Source organism: Neoarius graeffei, chromosome 6 (assembly GCF_027579695.1).
Source record: "Neoarius graeffei isolate fNeoGra1 chromosome 6, fNeoGra1.pri, whole genome shotgun sequence".
NCBI lineage: Eukaryota > Metazoa > Chordata > Actinopteri > Siluriformes > Ariidae > Neoarius > Neoarius graeffei.
Genome location: NC_083574.1, coordinates 99,115,228 through 99,142,417, shown reverse-complemented (window position 1 = coordinate 99,142,417; position 27,190 = coordinate 99,115,228). Strand labels below are relative to the sequence as shown.

At 41.6% G+C, this 27,190-nt stretch overlaps 1 protein-coding gene across 1 annotated transcript in view; it reads left to right on the top strand.

Moving 5' to 3' along the window:
- LOC132888191 (NLR family CARD domain-containing protein 3-like) overlaps positions 1–27,190 on the top strand; it is a 43,670-nt gene extending 16,480 nt beyond the window's left edge. The window contains exons 3-12 of the mRNA XM_060924240.1: positions 103–160; positions 617–821; positions 1,096–2,857; positions 9,012–9,185; positions 16,263–16,436; positions 17,795–17,959; positions 18,069–18,242; positions 19,853–20,023; positions 22,877–23,130; positions 27,127–27,190. Coding sequence (XP_060780223.1) covers positions 103–160; positions 617–821; positions 1,096–2,857; positions 9,012–9,185; positions 16,263–16,436; positions 17,795–17,959; positions 18,069–18,242; positions 19,853–20,023; positions 22,877–23,120 — 3,127 coding nt within the window. The 3' untranslated portion in view covers positions 23,121–23,130; positions 27,127–27,190. The remainder of the gene's footprint in view (positions 1–102; positions 161–616; positions 822–1,095; positions 2,858–9,011; positions 9,186–16,262; positions 16,437–17,794; positions 17,960–18,068; positions 18,243–19,852; positions 20,024–22,876; positions 23,131–27,126) is intronic.

Sequence of the window (27,190 nt, the reverse complement as noted above, 5' to 3'; positions counted from 1 at the left end):
AGTTCCAGAGGTTTATATATCACAGCTGTGTGGACCATATCTACAGGATGTGTTCTGATATTAAAATTAAAAAAGTAATTTCCAATGTTTGTTTATCTACAGAACCCCAAAACAGGAACCAGAAAACAGCTGCAGAAATTTGATAGAGTCCGTATTCCAGGTGTGTTTGTATGTGTTTTGTTGTGTAATTAATATACACAATTTTAATTTGAAACAATGGCAGTAATTTACAGTTAACAGTTTACAGTTACAGCAGCATTATGGGTAATCGGGCAAAACTGCATTTCAATCTGTTTTAAAATCAGCTTCTGACTTACAAAGTACTGATAATGGAGACTCCTTATCTACATGTGAAATAAACATCTGTTTACTGAAAACGTCACCAGATTAACGATTACTCGCATTTTTAATCGATTTAGTTGGAGTGTTTGCTGTACAGGTCCCTGTGAAACAGCTGTACATCAGCTATAGAAATGTATTAGAATGAGAAAATAAATCCAGTTAACCCCTTCTGACCAATCAGAATCCAGAATTCAACAGCAACGTGGTGTAAAATCAGGTTATGTCCCATTTTTATTGATTTATTTAATTTTATTGCTTTTTTTTAAATCACAAGCTGGAGCACAAAGTCATCACATTGGTGAAGAATGAACTGAACAATTTAAAGAAGCTACTGAGTGCTGATTACTCAGAATGCTCTGAGAAGGAGGAGAAAGCAGAGGAGGAGGATCTGGACCGTATTAGAGAGAGTGTGCTGAAGATCACACTGCGTATCCTGAAGAACCTGAAGCAGAAAGATCTCGCTCACCAACTGCAGATCAGTAAGAGCTTTAGATTATTACAATATTCTCTCAGTTTAAAGGAAACACACTGGGCCACTGGTCGATATTATCATACTGCTGTTTATCCTAATGACTACAGTTATTTCAACAAATAAACAACTCCGAGATAATCCGAGTGTTTTGGTTCTTTTCCATAATATTTATGTATTTATTAGGAATGTATGACAGTTCTTTTTTTATCGATATTGACTTTCACACTGTGTATAGTGTTTATACATGAAAATAATGGCCATCACATTGTTCTGTTTGTTAGAGCTGGCCTCTGTATATCAGCGAAAACTCAAATCCAGACTTGGAGATAAATTTAAAAGGATAAATGAAGGAATCTCCCAGCATGGGACATCAGTACTTCTGAATCAGATCTACACAGAGCTCTACATCACAGAGGGCTGGAGTGAAGACATCAGTGATGAACATGAGGTGAGACAGATTGAGACAGTGTCCAGGAGACCAGTAACAGAGGAGAAACCCATCAAATGTAATGATCTCTTTAAAGACACGTCCATCAGAAGTGTGCTGACTAAAGGAGTTGCTGGAATTGGAAAAACTGTCTCTGTGCAGAAGTTCATTCTGGACTGGACTGAAGGGAAAGTGAATCAGGACGTCACCTTCATGTTTCCACTTCCCTTTAGAGAGCTGAATCTGATGAAGCAGCAAAACCTCAGTCTGATGAATCTTCTTCATCAGTTTTTCCCTGATATTAAGGACCTAGAAGTAATAGAGAGTGATACCTACAAAATCCTGTTGATCTTCGATGGTCTGGATGAGTGTCGACTTCCTCTAGATTTCCAGAACAATAAGAGATTGTGTGATGTGACCGAGTCGGCCTCAGTGGATGTGCTGTTGACGAACCTCATCAAGGGGAATCTGCTTCGCTCTGCTCTCCTCTGGATAACCACTCGACCAGCAGCAGCCAATCAGATCCCTTCTGAGAGTGTAGACCAGGCAACAGAGATACGAGGGTTCAGTGATCCTCAGAAAGAGGAGTACTTCAAGAAGAAGATCAGTGATCGGAGCCTGGCCAATAAAATCATCACACACATGAAGTCTTCAAGAAGCCTCTACATCATGTGCCACATCCCAGTCTTCTGCTGGATCTCAGCCACTGTTCTCGAAAGAATGTTAGGTGAAGCAGAGAGTGGAGAGATCCCCAAGACTCTGACTCAAATGTTCACACACTTCCTTATCTTTCAGATCAAACACAAGGAACAAAAGTACCATGGAACATATGACCCTGATTCTCAGCAGACCAGAGAGAGTATCCTGGCACTGGGAAAACTGGCTTTCCAACAACTGGAGAAAGGAAACCTGATCTTCTATGAGGAAGACCTGAGAGAGTGTGGCATTGGTGTTCGAGAAGTGGCAGTGTACTCAGGGGTGTGTACTCAGATCTTCAGAAAAGAATCAGGACTCTACCTGGGGAAGATGTTCAGCTTTGTGCATCTGAGCATTCAGGAGTTTTTGGCTGCGTTGTATGCATTTCTCTGCTTTCTTGACAAAACTCCAACAAAAGAGCAAACTACTGCTCTGTCTGGTCTTTTCAACACATCAGAAATGTCTGACTTCCTCAAAGGTGCAGTGGACCAGGCCTTACAGAGTGACACCGGACACTTGGATCTTTTCCTTCGCTTCCTTCTGGGCCTCTCAGTGGAGTCCAATCAGAAGCTCATTCGAGATCTGCTGCCACACACAGGAAGCAGCTCTGACTGCCAGAAGGACATAGTTGAGTACATCAAATTCAAGTTTGAACAAAATCCATCTCCAGAGAGATTAATAAACCTTTTCTACTGTCTGAATGAGTTAAATGATGATTCACTCGTGAAAGAGATCCAAAGTTACATGAGCTCAGGACGTCTCTCTGAAGCTGAACTCTCACCTGCTCAGTGGTCTGCTCTGGTCTTTGTGTTGCTGACATCAGATGAGGATCTGGAAGTGTTTCAGCTACAGAAGTTCATAAAGTCAGATGAATGCTTTAAGAGGCTGCTACCAGTCGTCCAGCAAGCCACAACAGTTCTGTAAGTAAAACCCTGTGACACTTTACGGGGTTTGGGAGACTGTTGGGATGGAGAGAGGCCGATTACTTTTGCTTTATTCAAGGTAGATTGCCTTTCAGATTTTCAGGTGTAGGTCATAAAAAGAATTTTCCCCGACACCCAATTATTTTTGTTTAGTGACCGAAAGCTACTGAATTCAAATCACAGACTTCCAATTTTATTCTTTTTTTTTTAAATAGAACAATTAATGTATTTAGATCCACGTGGCCCTAAATTCTCCGCTATTTTTTCCTGCTTCACCATGACCCAATACGAGATACTACATCATGCATCACGTGGTGGGCTTTCCCTGTTCACGCAAGGCATTGTGGGATAAAAAATTTGAAAAAGGAGAGAAAAATGGAGGGCGTGAGTGTGCGAATGAAACGTGAAAGATCGACTACAGTAATGGAAAGTGAGAAGAAAAGACGTTATGTTATATATGAAGGAAAGGAAACGCAGGACCAAACTAATAAATATCGGTGGTCAGCGAGCACCTCGGTGTGATCAGCTGTTCGTTTAGCGACAGAATGATGGAACTGTCAGTGCACACTCAAAGGTAAACCTGTAGATGGCAGTAATGCAACACTGTGGATGCCAGCTGCCGTAAAACCCAAAAGAAGAAGAAGAAGGTAAACCTGCGCATGCGCACATGGACTTCCCCTGTCTGCTTGACTGCGCCAAGCGAGCGATTTCATGCACATTATTTGCTTTAATCCCCTCAAATTAAATAACTTCCCAGCCACAGAATGGCCTGATATTTTGTGGGATATTACAGAAATAAACAGATATCACAATCACCACATTTCAGACGGAACTAAATTTCACCGAGTTTATGAAATCGAAAGGCCATCTCGCTTTAACTTTCAACTTGCACTTTTCAGCAGCTTTATTGTTTCACAGTCTCACTCTGACACACACACACACACACACACACACACTCATCACTGTTAATCAGTCCCAGGTGTCGTCCCTTTGCCACTCACCTCCCGCACCTTCACTCTCCATTCCCAAACTGATGCTTGACCACGCCTTCGCTTCCACAAACTCAGTTTTCTATTAAACTCAGGTTTTGGGAGGGAGAGGAGCTGTTCTGATTGCATTTCACAGCAATACACCAAACTGCTCGTGATAATTTATTCTTACTAAAGGATGTATTCGGGATGCATTGTTATTGATACTGGTATGCGGTGGCTACAATTATCGACAGTCCATAATTATCGACACCTTTTCAGATTTACCAATAAAAAAACAAATTTTACAAAGGTAAGTTTCAGTTCCAACAGTTATTATTGGTTAATTAATTTTTTTCAGTTTGTTGTAAATATCTACCACATATTACAGTATCAGTAGACTTTTTTTTTTTTTTTTTGGTTCGAGGAATGAGATGCGACCTTTGACCTGGATGTTAATGTGGTTACAGTGTTGATTGCCTGTTGACCAGTGGTGTAGTCTACTTTTTTGCAGTGGGTATACTCAGTGCTTGACATGCAACGCCCCCCGGGAAAAAAATTTATACTCTCTCTCACACACACACACACATTATATATATATACGTGTGTGTTGTGGCTATACTGTTATACTTGTACTCATCCATCTTGTAACTGTCCGATAACCTCCTGAAAGCAACACCTCATGAGCACCATCACTGCCTAATCCATAGTAATATGCATCTTGAAATTGGTTTTGTGTACAGATCTACTGTATGCAAAACAAATGTGGTTTAAATGTACAAAATTTATAAAAATTTTGATTCACCGTTCAACTTAAGTGGGCTTTTCCATCATTGTTTTTTTTTTTCATGTATCAAGAAAATTTGACATATTGACATGTAAATTAAACACATATCACACAATAATATATTTTTAACATATTAAATGCATTTCTTATTTCTTATCTATTCAGCACATCAGCTTAAATGAACAAGAAAACATCTTAGATGTGCTAAAACAAATGTTTGCTTCAAAGAAGAATTAATTTAATTAACAAATACGCAATGCCCTTCAGTGTGTTAGTCCACAAGCCCTGCAAAAAAGGTCTACAGGACTTTACAGGTGTTTTTATATTCTGGCATTTGAGGTCTGCATTGCCTCCTTGGTTTGTTTTCGTTTCATGATTTCGTATCAAGGCAACAGGCATCAAACTATGTAGCTTCGTACGACCTGTATGCTTTCCTCTCTATTCTGACCTCATTTGACTGGCTACATACACGACAAGTGCAGACGGCTGGCTTGACTGACATAGCAACAGTTGCTATGGGGGGCGGAGCTCCCGGAAGGGTCAATTCTCTGCTCTTGGATCAACTCGCAACGCCCTGAGTGCTGAGTCGGGCTTTGTCAGCGTCTTCTTAATGAAGCCCATAGGATTTGAATTGAACAGGCGCTTGTAGTGCTAAAGCGCGTTTGGTGGACACAGGCATCTAGGAATGGAACTGTGGAACATTCATCTGACAATGTTGACGTTGGTTTGGCCAGTTCAAATAACGAATATATTTTTCGGTAGGCGTATGCGCATACGCAAATCACTGAGCTCTTCAGTGAGTATACGGAAATCGCTGAGCTTTTCCAGTGGGCATACGGCGTATACCTGCGTATCACGTAGACTACACCACTGCTGTTGACATTTATTATTAAACGACAAAACTAGAAATTAATACAAACAACAATGAATGATTAACAAAATGTGATCTACGAAAATCCTGAGAAAGTGGAACAAAAAGATTTTCTGACGCAGGTTAAACATTATCAGTTCATTTGTTTACAAACATGAGAATTACTTCCTCATTTACGTAAACACCGACATCCATATATTTATATAAAAGATATTTTGTCCTAAATATAAGTCTATGGAAAACTAATTTTAAATAAAAACTGTTTTGTTAACTTAATACCACATACTGATTTATTTTCTATAAATATTCATCTGGATGTCGATAACTGGACAAAGGTGTCGATGATTGTGAAACAGTGTCACGTGATCTGATAAGCGAAGTAATCAGGAATCAACTCCTTTTTTTTTTCAGTGGAAGTTTGAGGAATTATTCATGCACAATTTACGTATTGAAAGTCTTCTACTTTTGCGACGGCCAAAAGATCGTTAAGGTGTCGATAATTGTAGCCGCCGCTCCAGTCTGATACTGTGCTGAGTTACATGTACTTGTCAGGGTGCAGGCACTTCCGGATGCAGTCGCAGGGGAGAGCAGGTGCATCGCGAACTGTGAACAAATCCAAATCGGGAAACTAGAAACGTAGTCAGGGACGAGCAAGAGTCAGTCAATCGGCGAACAGGATATCACAGATAAGGCAAGAGGACGAAGTCGGAAGTAAACGTAAACAGAGTTCAATAACGGGAAGTCAGGCAGATAGTCAAACGGCTCAGTAAAGTCAGGCACAGGGACACAGAACAATACTTCACAAATACTGAGAGTGAGAGCTGAGCTTACAGTGGGGCAAAAAAGTATTTAGTCAGTCACCAATTGTGCAAGTTCTCCCACTTAAAAAGATGAGAGAGGCCTGTAATTTTCATCATAGGTACACTTCAACTATGAGAGACAAAATGAGAAAAAAAATCCAGAAAACCACATTGTCTGATTTTTAAAGAATTTATTTGCAAATTATGGTGGAAAATAAGTATTTGGTCAATAACAAAAGTTCATCTCAATACTTTGTTATATACCCTTTGTTGGCAATGACAGAGGTCAAACGTTTTCTGTAAGTCTTCACAAGTTTTTCACACACTGTTGCTGGTATTTTGGCCCATTCCTCCATGCAGATCTCCTCTAGAGCAGTGATGTTTTGGGGCTGTCGCTGGGCAACACGGACTTTCAACTCCCTCCAAAGATTTTCTATGGGGTTGAGATCTGGAGACTGGCTAGGCCACTCCAGGACCTTGAAATTCTTCTTACGAAGCCACTCCTTCGTTGCCCGGGCAGTGTGTTTGGGATCATTGTCATGCTGAAAGACCCAGCCACATTTCATCTTCAATGCCCTTGCTGATGGAAGGAGGTTTTCACTCAAAATCTCACGATACATGGCCCCATTCATTCTTTCCTTTACACGGATCAGTCGTCCTGGTCCCTTTACAGAAAACAGCCCCAAAGCATGATGTTTCCACCCCCATGCTTCACAGTAGGTATGGTGTTCTTTGGATGCAACTCAGCATTCTTTCTCCTCCAAACACAAGTTGAGTTTTTACCAAAAAGTTCTATTTTGGTTTCATCTGACCATATGACATTCTCCCAATCCTCTTCTGGATCATCCAAATGCTCTCTAGCAAACTTCAGATGGGCCTGGACATGTACTGGCTTAAGCAGGGGGGCACGTCTGGCACTGCAGGATTTGAGTCCCTGGTGGCATAGTGTGTTACTGATGGTAGCCTTTGTTACTTTGGTCCCAGCTCTCTGCAGGTCATTCACTAGGTCCCCCCATGTGGTTCTGGGATTTTTGCTCACCGTTCTTGTGATCATTTTGACTCCACAGGGTGAGATCTTGCATGGAGCCCCAGATCGAGGGAGATTATAAGTGGTCTTGTATGTCTTCCATTTTCTAATAATTGCTCCCACAGTTGATTTCTTCACACCAAGCTGCTTACCTATTGCAGATTCAGTCTTCCCAGCCTGGTGCAGGTCTACAATTTTGTTTCTGGTGTCCTTTGACAGCTCTTTGGTCTTGGCCATAGTGGAGTTTGGAGTGTGACTGTTTGAGGTTGTGGACAGGTGTCTTTTATACTGATAACGAGTTCAAACAGGTGCCATTAATACAGGTAACGAGTGGAGGACAGAGGGGCCTCTTAAAGAAGTTGTTACAGGTCTGTGAGAGCCAGAAATCTTGCTTGTTTGTAGGTGACCAAATACTTATTTTACCGAGGAATTTACCAGTTAATTCATGAAAAATCCTACAATGTGATTTCCTGGATTCTTTCCCCCCATTCTGTCTCTCATAGTTGAAGTGTACCTATGATGAAAATTACAGGCCTCTCTCATCGTTTTAAGAGGGAGAACTTGCACAATTGGTGGCTGACTAAATACTTTTTTGCCCCACTGTATATGGAGAAGGTGATAGCAGATAGACTGAAGACAGGTGATGTTGTTAGAACTCTGGTGATGAGGGTCGCTGTGGATCTTGGGAAGTGTAGTCCAGAGTGGCCATATGTGGAGGCTGCTCTGAACTCAGGTTTTCAGCGCCGTTACTGACAGTACTCCTAAAAAAGTGTCCAGTCCCAACATCTGATACCATGTGATGTAAGTTGTAGCACTAATGAAAAGATTAACAGGAAATGACTGTTCTTGACACACTAAAATGATGAACGCTCAAAGCAAATCAGATTGAAAACCATTAAATATCAGGAGGTGGAGCTATCACATCTTCCTACAATACAAGTAACGCAATAAAAACATCTTTATTGTGTATAAACAGTGTATTAAATAGAGAAGACGGCTGAGCTGAGCACACAGAGCAGTATTGGCGAGTAGATCATTAAAAATGAGCACAAGCCGCTGGGAATTGAACACATACAAAGATATTCTGAGTCTGGATTATTAACGTAAGCGGGCCGAATAAATACAGTGTGTGTGAATTACTAATACACTGAGTACTGAGACACACACTTCCTTTTGTCAGGGTCGATACCTTGCTAGAGAGTCATGGTTCAGTTCTCCCTCACACTATCGATTAAATATACTGTTTAATCATCAAAACTCATCAGGAGTTCATTCTGAACAGGATATGACAGCAACCAGCACAGAGTGAAACAGTCGTGACGCTGTGGTCGTGGTAATGCCGTGAATATTCTGTGTACAGCAGTGATTTTCTGTCTTACAGCACAAACAGTTTTGTGTTTGTGTTCATGAAGGGCTCAGTGTTTTATGAGTTCCTCTGATATTTTCAGCTTTCAGGTGGGGATGGGTCAGGATTTTCAAATATTCACATCGTCATTAAAATATAAAAAATTGAATAGTTTGTCATCATTGTCTTTCAAAATATATTTTCCCTTGTTTTTACTAGCACCAGGTAAAGTTAACATTCAATCTCTCTCTCTCTCTGTTCGTTCGCATGTTGGGGGGGGTGTTGGTGGTGAATCATTCTTTAAAGAATGGTTGAATAGTATTTTTGTTTGAAATGTCTCTCCCTCCTTTCAGGCTCAGTGATTGTAACCTGACAGAGAGAAGCTGCTCAGCTTTACACACAGTTCTCAGCTCTGAATCCTCCAAACTGACTGAGGTGGATCTGAGCAGTAACCATCTAGAGGACTCAGGAGTGAAGCAGCTTTGTGTTGGACTGGAGAGTCCAAACTGTAAACTGGAGAAACTGAGGTGAGTTCATCTCTCCTATTGGGTCGACTTGATCTGAAGAATTGCTTATTGCAACTGATACACAAATAATAAAGAGGAAAATAATTACAGAAATGTTTATTTTTAGATCTGTATATATTAGTGCATCTCAAACAGTTAGAATATCGTGAAAAAGTTCATTTTCACCGATATTCACTGAGCCAGGGCGGCACGGTGGTGTAGTGGTTAGCGCTGTCGCCTCACAGCAAGAAGGTCCTGGGTTCGAGCCCCGGGGCCGGCGAGGGCCTTTCTGTGTGGAGTTTGCATGTTCTCCCCGTGTCCGCGTGGGTTTCCTCCGGGTGCTCCGGTTTCCCCCACAGTCCAAAGACATGCAGGTTAGGTTAACTGGTGACTCTAAATTGACCGTAGGTGTGAATGTGAGTGTGAATGGTTGTCTGTGTCTATGTGTCAGCCCTGTGATGACCTGGCGACTTGTCCAGGTTGTACCCCGCCTTTCGCCCGTAGTCAGCTGGGATAGGCTCCAGCTTGCCTGCGACCCTGTAGAAGGATAAAGCGGCTAGAGATAATGAGATGAGATGAGATTCACTGAGCCTGACTCATTGTTTTATTGTAAAATACATCTGATTATTTTTTTAAAAATATTGGGAAAAAAAGTATTTCAAGCTTCAAAAGCGACAAGTAAATGTAATAACTTTGCAGCGCAGACTTGTGTCACTTATTTAAGCCGAGTCACATAAAATACTTTGTTTTGAAATCGATAAAATAAATCACAATTCCACCTTACCTTTGAATAGTTTTAGACCAAACTGCGTATCATCTTTAGTGCTTTTAGGAACAGCATTTTCTTTCATCATTTGTAATTCTTCCTCACTTACAGTGACAAAGTCTATTATTGCAGGTCTATTATTGCTTACATGAGCTCAAACAATTCTGACATAACAGCCTCTCAAGTCAAGAAAGTCAAGACTCTCCAGATAAAGTGGCGCCTGGAGGGTCTCATATTAATGCGCATTGTCACACCTTCAATGCTAACACACTGCACCTCAGAAATCATGCAAAAGAGCTTGCATCAAGAATTCAAGAACACAAGATTGACATGTTTGGTATCCAGGAGCATAGGAGAGTACACCCAAGTGAAGAGCTTAAGTTTGAAGTAGTTGAAGATTTTCACCGAGTCACATCATCTGTATGGAGAGAAATAATCACAAATTCATCCCAAGGAAGGGTTGGACTAATGCTCAGCATTAGAGCAAGAAAGTCCTTCTGAAGCATAACCTCTGTCTGCAACTGTATTTTAGTTACTGAATTTAAAGGGAATCCTGCTTGTACAGTCATACTTTGTTACTGTCCACACTCTGGACTCAGGAGGATAGGTCCACCCTGACTAAAAGCCAACTAGACTATATCATTGTCTGAAGAAAGTGGTGGAACAGTGTAATCAATACTGAGGCTTATAACAGCTTCAGCACAGCGGGCTCAGACCGTTGGGTCATCAGTATGAGTTTTAGGCTCAGCCTACACCAGCCAAAGACAATCCCTGCACCAAAGATTGACTGGAAGGCCTTTGCGGGAGATCCTACACTCCAAGCCCAATATACCATCGAGGTAAGGAATCATTTTGAGGCTCTTGACCTTGAAGAAAGCTCCACTGACTGCTACTCCAGATTTATTGATGCGAACAGAGAGGCAATGAAGCTTTTACCAACTGTTAAAAGCATCAAGAAAGCAAGAGCCTCTGACCACCCTAGCATACAAACAGCGAGGAAGGCAGTCAAAGAATGTCAAGTCAAGTTTATTTGTATAGCGTTTTAACAATAAGCATTGTCGCAAAGCAGCTTTACAGAATTTGAATGACTTAAAACATGAGCTAATTTTATCCCTAATCTATCCCCAATGATGAAGCCTTTGGCAACGGTGGCAATGAAAAACTCCCTCAGACGACACGAGGAAGAAACCTCGAGAGGAACCAGACTCAAAATGGAACCCATCCACATTTGGGCACCAACAGACAACATGACTATAACATTAACAGTTTTAATATGAAGTCAGTTTTGTTGATGTTTTAAACTCTTCACTGATGGAAACTTGAGTGCAAAACTGTTCATGACAACTGCAGTCCTAAAGTTAGCAAGTCAACTGTAGTCCTCAGCCATAAAAGCATTACTGTAAGAGTCCAGAGCATCCTCCAGGTGTGACTTTCAACTGTCACATGGGGCCGTCCTCCACAGGAGCGATGTGATGAGACTCAAACCAGACACAGGGCACCAGGATGGATCAGGCAGGTCCGAGGAGCAGAAGAGGTTCAGCATCTCGATCCCGGGACTGATATGTAACTCAGAGGGACAGATTTGAGGGGGAGGAGAGAGAGAGAGAGAAAACACAGGTTGTTAGGTATGCCCAATGTCACCTCAATAAGTAGGAACAGTATACATATTGCACCGAGTACAAGCAGGGACTCCGGCAACTAACTATGACAGCATAACTAAAAGGGGAGAGCCAGAAGATAACACAGGCATGAGGGAGCCCCGGGACATAAAGCAGCAGCCACTACACCGTCAACAAACTCGATTGAGCAAGCGAGTGGGGACTGACAGCATCCATACATCCCAGTTTACCAAAACACTCTGTCTGAGGATCCTCCAGATCTACACCTTTACCTCATAAACACCATTAACACAAGGCTTGACTAAACAGATATGTTTTCAGCCTAGACTTAAATGCTGAGACTGTGTCGGATTCCCAAACATTACTTGGACGGCTGTCCCATAACTGTGGGGCTTTGTAAGAAAAGGCTCCGCCCCCTGATGTAGCCTTCACTATACGAGGTACCAGCAGATAGCCTGCACCTTTTGATCTAAGTAGGCATGGTGGGTCATAGAGGAGCAGAAGTTCACTCAGGTACTGTGGTGTGAGACCATTCAGTGCTTTAAAGGTCAACAGTAGAATTTTATAATCAGTAATAAATTTGACTGGGAGCCAATGCAGTGTGGATAAGACAGGGGTGATGGGGTCATATTTTCTAGTTCTAGTAAGGACTCTTGCTGCTGCATTTTGAACTAACTGGAGCTTGTTTATGCACTTCTTGGGACATCCAGACAGTAAGGCATTACAATAATCCAACCTGGAGGTAACGAAAGCATGAACTAGTTTTTCCATGTCATGTAGTGACATTCAATTTCTTATCTTAGCAGTATTTCTGAGATGAAAGAAAGCTATCTGGGTAATGTTGTCAATGTGAGTTTCAAATAAAAGACTGGGGTCAATAATCACTCCGAGGTATTTTACTGCTGCACACGAAGAAACAGAAAGGCCATCCACACTCCACAACCTGAAAAGAGTTTGGACATCCAAGTTATCAAGAGGGTTAAAAGCAAGGATATTCACAGCAGCCATTAAATCCATCCTGCTCTATGGCTGGGAGGTCTGGACCCTGACCACTCCCCTTACGAAGTCCCTGGACAGGTGTTATACAAGAATGCTGAGGGCCATTCACAATATCAACTGGCAGCAACACATCACCAATCAAGAATTGTATGGAGACCTCCCTAGGGTCTCAGAGAAAATAGCGGCAAGGCGACTCAGGCTAGCCAGCCACTGCTTCCAACATCCAGAGATCCCAGTATCTGTAATGGTATTATGGGAGCCCACACATGGCAGAAGATGCCCTGGGCGGCCACTCAAAACAGTGGTGGATGTCCTCAAAGAAGATGCTGGAGTGGTCGACACCACTAAATTGAGGACCCTAATGATGGATAGAGAGGAGTGGAGAGTCCATTATTACAGTGGTGCTTGAAAGTTTGTGAACCCTTTCTATATTTCTGCATAAATATGACCTAAAACATCATCAGATTTTCACACAAGTCCTAAAAGTAGACAAAGAGAACCCAGTGAAACAAATGAGACAAAAATATTATACTCGGTCATTTATTTATTTATTGAGGAAAATGATCCAATATTACACATCTGTGAGTGGCAAAAGTATGTGAACCTCTAGGATTAGCAGTTAATTTGAAGGTGAAATTAGAGTCAGGTGTTTTCAATCGATGGGATGACAATCAGGTGTGAGTGGGCACCCTGTTTTATTTCAAGAACAGGGATCTATCAAAGTCTGATCTTCACAACACGTTTGTGGAAGTGTATCATGCCACGAACAAAGATTTCTGAGGACCTCAGAAAAAGCATTGTTGATGCTCATCAGGCTGGAAAAGGTTAGAAAACCATCTCTAAAGAGTTTGGACTCCACCAATCCACAGTCAGACAGACTGTGTACAAATGGAGGAACTCCAAGACCATTGTTACCCTCCCCAGGAGTGGTCAACCAACAAAGATCACTCCAAGAGCAAGGCGTGTAATAGTCGGCGAGGTCACAAAGGACCCCAGGGTAACTTCTAAGCAACTGAAGGCCTCTCTCACATTGGCTAATATTCATGAGTCCACCATCAGGAGAACACTGAACAACAACGGTGTGCATGGCAGGGTTGCAAGGAGAAAGCCACTGCTCTCCAAAAAGAACATTGTTGTTCGTCTGCAGTTTGCTAAAGATCATGTGGACAAGCCAGAAGGCTATTGAAAAAAATGTTCTGTGGACAGATGAGACCAAAATAGAACTTTTTGGTTTAAATGAGAAGCGTTATGTTTGGAGAAAGGAAAACACTGCATTCCAGCATAAGAACCTTATCCCATTTGGACCTGTTTTAATGCATCTGGGCCAGGACGGCTTGTCATCATTGATGGAACAATGAATTCTGAATTATACCAGTGAATTCTAAAGGAAAATGTCAGGACATCTGTCCATGAACTGAATCTCAAGAGAAGGTGGGTCATGCAGCAAGCCAACGACCCTAAGCACACAAGTCGTTCTACCAAAGAATGGTTAAAGAAGAATAAAGTTAATGTTTTGGAATGGCCAAGTCAAAGTCCTGACCTTAATCCAATCGAAATGTTGTGGAAGGACCTGAAGCGAGCAGTTCATGTGAGGAAACCCACCAACATCCTAGAGTTGAAGCTGTTCTGTACGGAGGAATGGGCTAAAATTCCTCCAAGCCTGTGTGCAGGACTGATCAGCAGTTACCAGAAACATTTAGTTGCAGTTATTGCTGCACAAGGGGGTCACACCAGATACTGAAAGCAAAGGTTCACATACTTTTGCCATTCACAGATATGTAATATTGGATCATTTTCCTCAATAAATAAATGACCAAGTATAATATTTTTGTCTCATTTGTTTAACTGGGTTCTCTTTATCTACTTTTAGGACTTGTGTGAAAATCTGATGATGTTTTAGGTCATATTTATGCAGCAATATAGAAAATTGTAAAGGGTTCACAAACTTTCAGGCACCACTGTATGTCCGACTGAGGTCGATGTTGTAGTAGTAGTAGTAGTATGGTGACAAAGCGATTGGCTGCCATTTTGCCACACCACTCGAGGTGATTATCATTCCAGGTGACTACCTCATGAAGGTGGTTAAGATAATCCAAATAGTGTGCAAAGCATCAAGGTAAATGGTGGCTACTTTAAAGAATCTAAAATATCACACATTTTGTTTTTTAACACTTTTTATTTTCAACATAATTCCACATATGTTCCATTTGTTATTTCATAATTTTGATGTCTTCAGTATTGTGTTTAATATAATATTATGAATAGAAGTGCCATGTTTTCCAGTGTGCCAAATAGCTTCTTAATTCTATATTGTTTTCTAAGATGTTCACCCTTTTTATTCTCGATCCTCTTTGGCAACATTTTACACAGACTTTCAGACTGCAGTATAACAGAGGAAGGATACACTGCTCTGGCTGAAGCTCTGAGACGAAACCCATCATCACACCTGATAGAGCTGGATCTCAGAGGGAACGACCCTGGAGCATCAGGAGTGAAGCTGCTCACTGATTTACTCCAGGATCCAGACTGTAAACTAACAACACTGAGGTGATTCTTCTATAAACTAACACAATTATATAAATATTAAGCATAAAGGAATGCTGTACAAAAATTTTGATAGTTTCTTTGAAAAAAAAAAAGGATAAAGTTGATAATTGACTGTAATTTATGGTTTATTTGACTGGTCCTAATTTTTTCCCAGTGTGTTACAGACATTGGGCACTATCATTTAAATTTAAAGAGAAGTCATCAGGAAATAAGCAAAAGCAGCCACACTGTTCTGGTTAATGTGGGTCTATTATTCTGGAAACACCAAGTACAAAAACATTTTACTTTTTGCAGTTTGTTGAAACGTCCTGCTGCACAAGAGGCCTGTACTTGGCTAAATTCAGTTTTAGATGAAAACCCTTTACTCCTAAAAGAGCTGGATCTGAGCATGAAGGAACCAGGAGACTCAGGGGTGAAGAAGCTCTCAGCTCTACTGGAAGACTCTCACTGTAAATTTCAGAAAATTCGGTAAGTATTTTTATTTATGCATCACTGTCAGCTGAGTTTTACTCACAGAATGTTTTCTAGTGGGACCTGCCATTAAGGATGACCCAAGTATGCACAAATATATTTTTAATTATAGATTTGTTTTTTGTTTTCTATAAGTGTTGATATAACATAATATATCCTGTGTTTCTCGAAAGAAACCTCATAGTCCTTCTAGAAACACCTGGGTTCTGTTCCATCACTGGAAAGTGTTAAGCTCCTGAAACTAGAGAGGAACAGAAGAGTAGAAATGATCAACACGTTTGACCTTTTCAAATAAATCACTTGATTTAACCACTGAGACATAACAGACAAGACAAATTAAAAGAGGAATAAATGAATAGAAATAATAACTAAAAAAATATAGTAAAGTAAAAAAAAAAAATATATATATATATATATATATATATATATATATATATATAAGTATAAAGTATATATAAAAAAATAACTAAACTAGAACACAATATAATTAAACAGCATGTTTTGATTAAAAAATAGATTATTAGTTTTATTATATTTAACTAAAAGGTGTTTAAGTGTGTAAAAGTTCTATTCCAATGTAAACGTCTAATTGCTGTAATTCTAAGGTAACTGTTAAAGAAAAGAATGAAAATATTGCGTTCTTATTGAACAAATGAGATGCGATCTGTTCATTGTGCTCCTTCTTTCCTTCTGCAGACTGTGTAACTGCAGTGTAGCAGCTGAAGGCTGTGCTGCTTTGGCTGCAGCTCTGGAAGAAAATCCCTCACAGCTCAGAGAGCTGGATCTGAGCGGGAATAAAGCAGGAGACTCAGGAATAAAGCACATCTCGAACCTCCTACAGAATTCACACTGCCTCCTGGAAACACTCAAGTATGTCAATGTCATTTCTTAAAAACATGACAAAGTGTCATGAAATGCTTTTATCCTTCAACACTATTTCTTTTACTTTTGAAGTCGTGCTCAGTCAAGCACTGAATTATTATAATATCAGTTTTTAATGACAACCCAGTAATTTGTACACAATCCATTAAGTGACATTGACTTAATGGACTTATTGACTTCCTTACCAACCGGCCACAGAGGGTGTTTGTTAACGGATCCTACTCTGACATCCTCCACACCTCCACTGGCTCCCCACAGGGCTGTGTCCTATCGCTCCTGCTTTACATCCTCTACACCGATGATTGCAGGTCCACTCAGCCAGACTGTCATCTGGTGAAATTTGCGGACGACACAGTCCTGCTCTCTCTGCTTTCCGCCTCTAACCCACACCATGGCTCTGTACTTCAGGACTTCATCTCCTGGTGTGAGGGAGCCGGTCTCCAGTTGAACTCTAATAAGACCAAAGAGTTGATTGTGACATTCTCCATCAAGCAGAGACAACTGGCAGAGGCTCACACGACCACCATCCGGGGGGAGCCGGTGGAGCTGGTGGAGGAATATAAGTAGTTGGGCACAATATTTGACAGTCTTCTGAGGTTTTCCTCCAACACTGAGGAGATCCTCAAGAAGTGCCACCAGAGACAATATTTGCTGAGGAAGCTGAGATCATTTGGAGTGAATAAAGACATTCTCCTGACTTTCTACCACTCTTTCATTGAGAGTGTATTAACATTTTCATTCATCTCATGGTTTCACTCCATCAGCCTACAAGACCGGTCAAGACTACTCACTATCACCAAAGTCTGTTCCAAAATCATTGGACTCCCTGTTCGAGCTCTGTCTGCTTTTTGTGACCAGCAAACCATCCGCACCGCCCACAGGATCCTACATGACCCCTCACACACACTACACTCAGTGTTGGAGTGGCTTCCATCAGGACGCAGGCTGCGCTGTCCACGCTGCAGGACACAAAGGAGGAGGTCCACCTTTGTTCCCACAGCGGTCCGACTCCTGAACACTGACCCTTCCCTGTCCCAACATCATTGTCCAGCCCCTCGTCAGACTGAATGCACACAGAACTGACAGCTGTAGAGGATTCTAATTTGTGTTTTTATGTTTTTATGTTGTCTGATGTTCGACTGCCCTAATGCTGCTCTTGATGCTCTTTTAATTGCCCTGCGGGGACAAATAAAGTGTTTTGAATTGAATTGAATTGAAACTGAATTGACAATCTAGAGTTAATAAATTAACAAGAAAAAAGATGAAATTCTCAATTTGTATACAATATCACATCTTCATTAATTTATTTTGGACATAAAATCAGAGAGTTGTGTGTTTTTGTGTAGACTTTCAGACTGCAGTATAACAGAGGAAGGATACACTGCTCTGGCTGAAGCTCTGAGACTAAACCCATCATCACACCTGAGAGAGCTGGATCTCAGAGGGAACGACCCTGGAGCATCAGGAGTCCAACAACTTACTGACTGCAAAACTAACAAACTGACACTCAGGTGATTCTTCTAGAAGCAAACATTATATTAAATAAACAAACAAACAAATAAATAAATAAATAAATAAATAAATACTGTGAAAAGAACCTTTCTCTTCAAATCCCTACAGGTTGTTGAAAAGTGCTGAAGCAGAGGAAGCCTACAACCTTCTTACTCGAATGTTCAGTAAAAACCCCTTACTGCACACGGAGCTGGATCTGAGCTCCAGAAAATTAACAGACGTCAGCGTGGATCAGCTCTCGGCTCTGCTGCAGGATCCACATTACAGACTGCAGAAACTTACGTAAGAAACAACTATAAACACATCGATCTCTATTTTCTGTTTTCACTCAGTTGCTGTTTTTTACAGCCAGAAGCGACTGTATCCATGCGGACTGTGCCTGTGCTGATTGGAAAGCCGCTGACAGTGAATTGTACTCACCTTACAACCTGCCGAGTCCCTGCCTCTTCGAGAAAACGCTGTTTTCATTGAAGCCCAGGCTTAAATATTCCATTTCTTACAGCTCAGTTTTGTAGACATTCACTAATTATGTCACACGGCTTTTATAGTAGGCCACAGCACTACAGCCGCATTTCACCTCAACTCCTAATTATACACAACTGACTCAATTATTTTAAACATTTTACAGATTTTATATATTTACATTATTTTTCAGAAAAAATAAGAATAAACAGGTCAGTTGTAACCACTAAATGTGAATCACATGAATTTAACAGACTACTATTTCATTTATCAAGACAACGTGACGTCACACATCAGAGCTGATGCGAATATCCAATGAGGGAGGTTTCTGCTGCACAGAACCATTTCTTTGTTCGCTGGGAAAGAGAAAGATTCGGCTAATCGAGTGCTAGGATTAGCTGTGCTATAATTACGCACTAAATAAATAAACTGAAACTAAAGACATGTTGAACACCTGAAAGGCTCCCAAAACTTCATTAGATATTCTTCACGCATGTTTACAAGCAGTGGTGAACCATTACTATTAGAGCTGGGACTTCAGACACCAAAACAGCAACAGGGTAAAGGATTCTGTAAGGGAATAGCGTCAGGCTGCCAGGTCGCTCTGTTGTGTGAAGCTGTCGATGTTGATTTTAACTCAGTAAATTCCACAGGGGAATAAATCCTTAAGTCTGAGTGAAAAATACTGTAGTGAGCGTGCAGTGTGGAAGAAGAGTCTGGAGACAGAAATCTTAGTTTCTCGGTCGTTAGCCTGTGCTACTTGCTCTCGATAGCACTGACTGCTTTATTAGCTTTCGCTAACACTACTGATGAACGCTACACCGGCTGGAAGGTGACTTCACTGCTGCGCTGACGGCGCCGATTCATGGTTAAATTCGCGTTGGCCTTCAAGAATGCAATTAAAAAGCAATTAAAGAATGAAAGAAATGAAATATAACATTTGAAATGCTGGTATGTTTGGGCTTCTCTGAACGCCTGGAAGGCCCTGACGCTTCCCCTCTGTTTACAAGAGAAAACCACACGAACCGAAATTGAAAAACTAGAAGAGTGTGCATGTAGAATAATAATAATAATAATAATAATAATATTGGCTAACTAACTTCTTTCATTGATGTTCCGCAACATTTAATGAAACTACAAATTTTTTTTTTGGCAAATTGCTGTGGTATGAGAAGAATAACACTCCAAGATGTGCTGTTATTGAAAAATAATCAACTTCAGTGTGAGAACAGTAACTCCACTTCATCACACCACCCTGTCTCTCTCTCTCTCTCTCTCTCTCTCACACACACACACACACACACACACACACACACACACACACACACACACACAGTGGTTTATTCTTTAGTTATTGACCTTAATACTGTAACAGTGTTGAGTTCACTCTAATAAAGGACTAAATATCTTTTCTCTGTCTCCCTCTGCAGACTGAGGAACAGCGTCAGTGAGAAAGCCTGCACTGCTTTGGCTTCAGCTCTCTGTACAAATCCATCACACATCAGAGAGCTGGATCTGAGTGGGTGTAAACTGGGAGACTCAGGAGTGGAGAAGCTCTGTGATCTACTGAAGAAACATGAGTGTAAACTGGAGACACTGCAGTGAGTAACTCAGTGATGAAACACACTAAGTTTTATAATAATGCAGAACAAGGGCGCCTGCTAGTGGGGGGACTGGTGAAGATAAACTGCCCTTTAGGTGTGAATGAGTGTGTAAAAGTGTGTGTGTGTGCATGGAGCCCTGCAATGGACGGTGTTCTGATGGTTTGTGGTGTTCTACTGAAAAATGCTAACGTAGCGCTAATCGACAGCAGAGTCCATCGATTTATGCTACTTTGTCAAAAACTGCTCCCGTTGATTATCGGTATGATTTTTGTATATCTCCTAAAGATATAACTCACAACAAGTTACGTTACATATTTATTTACATTACAAACCAGGTCACGTGTACTGTCCGAGCTTGGCTTGCATGTTTTGATTGACGTTTTTAAAGTAGCACATTTTGATCTACCAATATTCTCCATCAAATAATGCTCCCAGTAGATACACATTCTATTTTACACCTCCAGTCCCTCCAAGGGCGCTGTCAGAGCATGGGGAGCATGTTTTGATACTCTATTCTCATATTCTGAAATATACATTTCAGATTCCAGCAAAGTCACTCCTGCAAGGTAGCATGAAATGATGGGCGTGGAAACGGAGCTCAAAAAAATGGGCCTGCGCAAAGACGCAGGGTAGCACATCTCGATAGGTAGCACAGTTTGATAGAACAACGGTACATTAAAGAGAATCATACTGTAATTCAACACAAGTTTTCTGACAGTAACACACACTGGCTCAGCACTAGTAAACAGCTGTAAACATCTGTCAGCACTAATACTGAACAGATGATGAAAACGTAGTTTAAAAACTGTCGTTATTTTTAACAGTTTTAAAAGAGGCTAATCTCATCTCATCTAATTATCTGTAGCCGCTTTATCCTGTTCTACAGGGTCGCAGGCAAGCTGGAGCCTATCCCAGCTGACTACGGGCGAAAGGCGGGGTACACCCTGGACAAGTCGCCAGGTCATCACAGGGCTGACACATAGACACAGACAACCATTCACATTCACACCTACAGTCAATTTCGAGTCACCAGTTAAAGGACCCATGGCATGGTGGTTTGTTGATGCTTTAAATGGGATCGTGGAGGCTTCCGGATGTTATATCCGCAGCCTTTCTCGAAATGAACCCTCGGAACGTAGATATAGCCTCCTGGAAGAAAGCCCCATTTCAGCGCTTTTCCCAGTGCGTCGTTTTGCTAATGAGAAGCATGGAGGCGGGGAAGTGTAGAGGGTGGGGGCATGCGATGGGGGGAGGGGCTGCCGTCTGCCTCCCAAGCCGGCCGAGAGCGCTCCTCGTCGGGCACGACCAGGCGGGCGAATGCCCTGGTCCGTCCGCCCTGTCTAAAAAAATGGTACAACTCGAGCCCATGGTAAAACTGGGACTTTGTCGGGTTTTTTTCAGCCTGAGGCCCATGCACTGTAAAAAATGTAACTTGCAAAATTGTTGAGTGAAAAAAGGATTCGAAGTTGAATGAACAAATTTCCCATCTAATTGTTCAAGTAACTAAAAAAAAATAGTTGAGACGCCTTTCCTTCGCCACAAGTTCATAGGAATTGGAAAATTAAGTTAAGTGAACTTATATATTCAAGTGCTGATTGACACCCCTTAACCAATGCCACTGCGCATGCGTACTTCACAAGTTCGAAAGTTTCAATGGTCAGGTGGAGGGAGAAGTCCGTGGAAACTGACACGAGACGTTGTATAGGAGTATAGACTAAGCTTTCCTCAACAGAGGCCAGGGAATTCCCTCCTTGTATGTCGGTATTTCTTTCTGTTTGTGTTAATAATAGGCAAAGTGAAGTAGAACTTATGTGTTGAGAGGTTTGTGTTAACTAAAAAATGTAATGCACACTAAATCTCATCTCATCTCATTATTTCTAGCCGCTTTATCCTGTTCTACAGTGTTGCAGGCAAGCTGGAGCCTATCCCAGCTGACTACGGGCAAAAGGCGGGGTACACCCTGAACAAGTCACCAGTTCATCACAGGGCTGACACATAGACACCCATTCACACCTACAGTCAATTTAGAGTCACCAGTTAACCTAACCTGCATGTCTTTGGGGGAAACCGGAGCACATGCCAACTCCACACAGAAAGGCCCTCGCCAGCCACGGGGCTCAAACCCAGAGCTTCTTGCTGTGAGGCGACGGCGCTAACCATTACACCACTGTGCCGCCACACACTAAATCATTGTTAAAAAAAAATAGTCAAGCCAACTTAAAAATGTAACGCAACCTGCTGCCAAAGGATTTTGAGTAAACTCAACTTAGAACCATGATGTGCCAACTTGCTCTTCTAAGTTAACTGGCATTATTATTTCAATTTATTTCAACTAAACAATTTGTCGGACTGAACTTCTAAAGGCAAGGCAAGTCAACTCAACATAAAATACTCTTCTATGTGAACTTAAAAGAGCACTTCGGGGCATTGTGGCTCAGGTGGATAAGGCGCCATACCATAAATCTGGGGACCTGGGTTTGATTCTGACCTAAGGTCATTTCCCAATCCCTCTCTGTCTCTCTCCCACTCATTTCCTGTCTCTACACTGTCCTATCCAATAAAGGTGGAAAAGGCCCCCAAAAAAGAATAATATTGGATAACAATGTTTTTTGTGCCAACTTGCTTTTCCAAGTTAATTGGAATGATTATTTCAATTTATTTCAACATCACAATTTGAATGCACTGAACTTGCTAAATAAAGTAAGGTCAACATAAAATACTCATCTGTGTCAACTTCAAAGAGCAAGTCAGCACAACTATTTGGCCCAGAGTTGAGTTTACTCAAAATCCTTTGGCAGCAGGTTGCGTTACATTTTTAAGTTGGCTTGACTAATTTTTTTTTTTTTACAGTGTGGTAAAACTGAGCAGTTTTACCATGGAGGAGTGGGGACTTTGCCGTTTCCTCCCCCCAACTTGCCCCTGGGAGAACCGCTGCCTCCACGGGCGGCCGGTGCCGCTGGGGGGCCGCCCGCGCGACCTCGGCTCCCGACAAAAGATTGGATCTAGGGCTGACTTTCAATGGATCGCAGCGATGGAGCTGCTCTGCCACTCACGACACCCCGGCCCAGAATCAGGGAAAAATACCGCGTGCTGACGTCATTAAGGTGCGACGCGAGGAAATAAAATAAATTCAACAAATGTTTGGGTTTTTACTGAACAAACAAATAAAATGAACGAGTGACTTAAAAAAAAGAATGTGGGTGTCTTTGTAAAAACTGTTTTGATTGGCTATTATAACAGAGGTAGCACAGAGTACCTGGCTAACTGCAGGAAGCGGTTAGCTGCACAGCTAATGTAGCCATTGCAAACACACCGATTTTAAAACACGGCAAAACGACTTAACAGTTATATACTTACTTGTTCGGTGTTTGTGGCTGATGCGGCAGGGATGCTTGGTACGGACCCAGGCTTCAGTGACAGTTGATGTGCAAAACCTGCCCTGTACTGTCCCAAGTTGTGGAAACATTCCTCAGGAAAATGCTTCCGACAAACATACACCGTCTTAGGTAGACTCGACGGCGTATTATTGAAGTAAATAAAATTAAGCCACTGCGTCTTCAGGGGCTCTCCCGTCGGCAGTAAAAACAGACTCTTTTCTGTGTTGTCACATCCATGTACAGCGCAATTTCCATGTTTTGCTCGCTTAGGTGATGCCATGTTGTGTCCTCTATGGCAGGGCTCGAAATTAACTTTTTTTCTTTGTGTCCCCCAGTGGTCCCGAATTCTGTGTTGTATTGTCCCGAATGGAAGCAATAGTGTCCCCATTTTTTTCCTCTCTGAAATAACCAGTGGTTAATATTATCATATGAAGTTACTATTATATTTGTAACTATGCAATTTTGAACCCTTTATATCATTTTTACAATAAGTCACAAGACACAAGTGACACATGTCCTATACATCATCTACTTCAAAATTACAGTTATTGCATTTTCAGTTTATTAAACTTTGGCGATCTCACTGTATGAATATATACCCGTTTATTTAAAGGGGCCAACTAGCTCATTCAGAAAATGTTTCAACTCCCTACATCTGCAGTACACTTTAGTTGAAAATAAGACCCCTTTTATGTTCATTTCATCTACTTATACCTTGAATATCTGTTGGCACTTATAAGGCCAACTTATAATTTCCACCATTACCGTTATCCATTTTTATGAACTTTCCGTTATCCATTTTTATGAACTTTCGCTGCCGGGTGCAAACATTAGCAACATCAGCATAGTGCCAGGGTCCGTGTATCATCCGATCATTCAAGTATTCCATTCAATCTGGAAAACGATGATACACGGACCTGCCAGGTCCGAGCCTAGTTGTGCTGCTGACTGACTAAACTTTCTGAACTAGAAAGACACGAAGAAAACTCACTTATTCTGTTGAACGCTATCTTCCGTCAATATCATCCACATCATTCCTGCTGTATTTTATAACGTGTCTAACAGTGTTCATTCAGTTCATTCAGTTGCTAGCGTTGCCTGCAGACCAGGCGATGACACTTTGGATCCTGAAGGTCCCGGAGACGTTATGTCTGGGCTTTCAGTTTCTTCCCCGCGGTCGGTCCGCTTCAACCACTTCAGCATTTTTGTTCTGGCAAGAGTCGGCGCAGCGTGTGCGGTAGCAATTCCATTCCAAGCCCATATAATGCGGACACCGGCCGAAGATTCTAGAACAGAATGCGTTGCTCTGTAGCCTACGGATGCAGGTGCATCGAAAGTGTAGCTACTATGTATTTTTCGCTGTTAACGTTTTAAAATTAAAATTGACAAATTAGGTGAATGTCTACGTATGTGTTACGGCTTTGTAAATAATATTAATGTAGAACTTTTTTTCTAGATCTATTTTTTTCCATTGTCCCGGGATTGTCCCAGATATGATAATTTTGTGTCCCGATGACATTTTTTATGGTCCCCGGGACATCGGGACACTGTTAGTTTCGAGCGCTGCTCTATGGTCTCCTCACTACAACTGGGCGGGCAATCCATACAGTGGGTGGGAATCCAGAGGGGGGGCATGGGGATCATCTCCCTTGCTGACGTAGTAAAGGGAAGAGCTTATCAACGCGCCGTTTTGACGCGCCATTCTCAAATGTTGGGCATAGTTTGGTTTACACATTATGAAATTTCTAGCCACTGGGGTGACTTAAGAAGGTCAGAGGAGCTCATTTTAACGTTAAAAAACCTCAGAAAGTGAAAATTTCATGCCATGGGACCTTTAACCTAACCTGCATGTCTTTGGACTGTGGGGGAAACCGGAACACCCAGAGGAAACCCACGCGGACACGGGGAGAACATGCAAACTCTGCACAGAAAGGCCCTCGCCGGCCACAGGGCTCGAACCCGGACCTTCTTGCTGTGAGGCGACAGCGCTAACCACTACACCACCGTGCCGCCCAAAAGAGGCTAATATTACCCAAAATAATATTTACATTTATTTACATTTACGTCATCATTCCATCCTTTACACTTCTATCTTACAAATAAGAAAAGTCACAGCAGCTCATGTGGCAGAGTGTGATCTGACAGATAGGAAAAAGACTTGATTTAGAGAAAAGACTGAACACATGTCATTTATATTATAGAACTGCCACTTTATAGAAATTTCAGTGATATAATTCACTCCTGCTGAGAATAAATTCACCAGCAGATGGCGCTCTCACATAGGAAGCTTGCAAAGAGCTGACATCAGAACGAAGTGTTGCCAATGAATGAATGTCCGTGAATGAGAGCGCTATCTGACCTGCTGCATCTTTGTGTATTCCCAACAGGTAAATACACTCAAAACATAATTCTGTAAACAGTAACACTTATAGGAGCGCAGATAGCGGCCTGTGTAATGGTTGTAATGGGATTAGCAATGAGTTTTCCTGTCAGTTGTTTGTGGTGCAGCGAGGGCGGCCAGTTAACGGTCACCAGTGAAGCCACTGAGTGTTTGGTACAAAATCACCTGTCAGCTAAATGAGGAATGCAGTTTGGAGATGGATATGTAATGTATGAGGTTTACTGTGAAATGTGCTGGTAATGAATATGTTTACCGTAGCCTAAACATGCTAGTAATGAATAGTGCAGGTAGTTGGGTTTGGTTCTGTGTTTCCCTCAGCCCGAATGAACGAACGTTAGCTAGCCTAATGCTAATCGCGATTGCTAACTCTTAGCATTTAAGCATTACAGTAGAGGGAACTGGTCTGTATGTGGTTGCTGAGGGAAGGATATACCAAGACACGATTGTTCTTTAAAGTGTTATGTGTCACACTATTTCTGTAAATGTAAATTGAATGGCAAGAATATAAGCAACACAAATGTTGTTCCGTGGTGGGAACGTTACAAATGCGCGTGCAGGCACAGGAACACACACACACACACACACACACTCACTCACTCCGCGCGCACACACACACACACTAGATCTTCTCCCAGTAGACACTAAGATTGATCTGCATGTTTACTATGTAGAGAGAGACATGATTATTGATTGAAATGCAGACTGTTATTGTTGATGTAAGATGTTGAATTTGGTTACTGGTGAAATACTTCCTTTTAATGGAATACATGTCCATAGAGAGTGAATGCACACACAGTATTTTGTCTATTGTAAGGGACCAGAACGTGGCATATGATCAGTTGTATGTTAAGTAACACCTATGTTATTATTTACAGTTAGTATGGAATCCAATATGAAAGAGCTGACATCAGAACGAAGTGTTGTCAATGAATGAATGTCCGTGAATGAGAGCGCTATCTGACCTGCTGCATCTTTGTGTATTCCCAACAGATGATATTTCATTAAATATGTTACTCCAGACCACAGTATCATTTTTTGGGACCCGTAACACTCACAAAATACACTGAATTATCAGTCTAGTGATTGGCATAAGGTCCAAATAAGTCAGAAAAAGGCAGCATGCAGCTTCAATAAGTGTGTGTGTGTGTGTGTGTGTGTGTGTGTGTGTGTTCTGGGGGGCAATGTAACCACTGAACAATACTCCCTTACTGTACATGAGACCACTTGGATAAAAGGAAATCAGAATTTAAAAAAAAAATTCACCTCAGGTCTCTTTTCTTTTTTTCTGTCCTGATGGACTAAATGCCGTTTCCTTTCTGCAGACTGTGGAACAGCGTCAGTGAGAGATCCTGCACTGCTTTGGCTTCAGCTCTCTGTACAAATCCA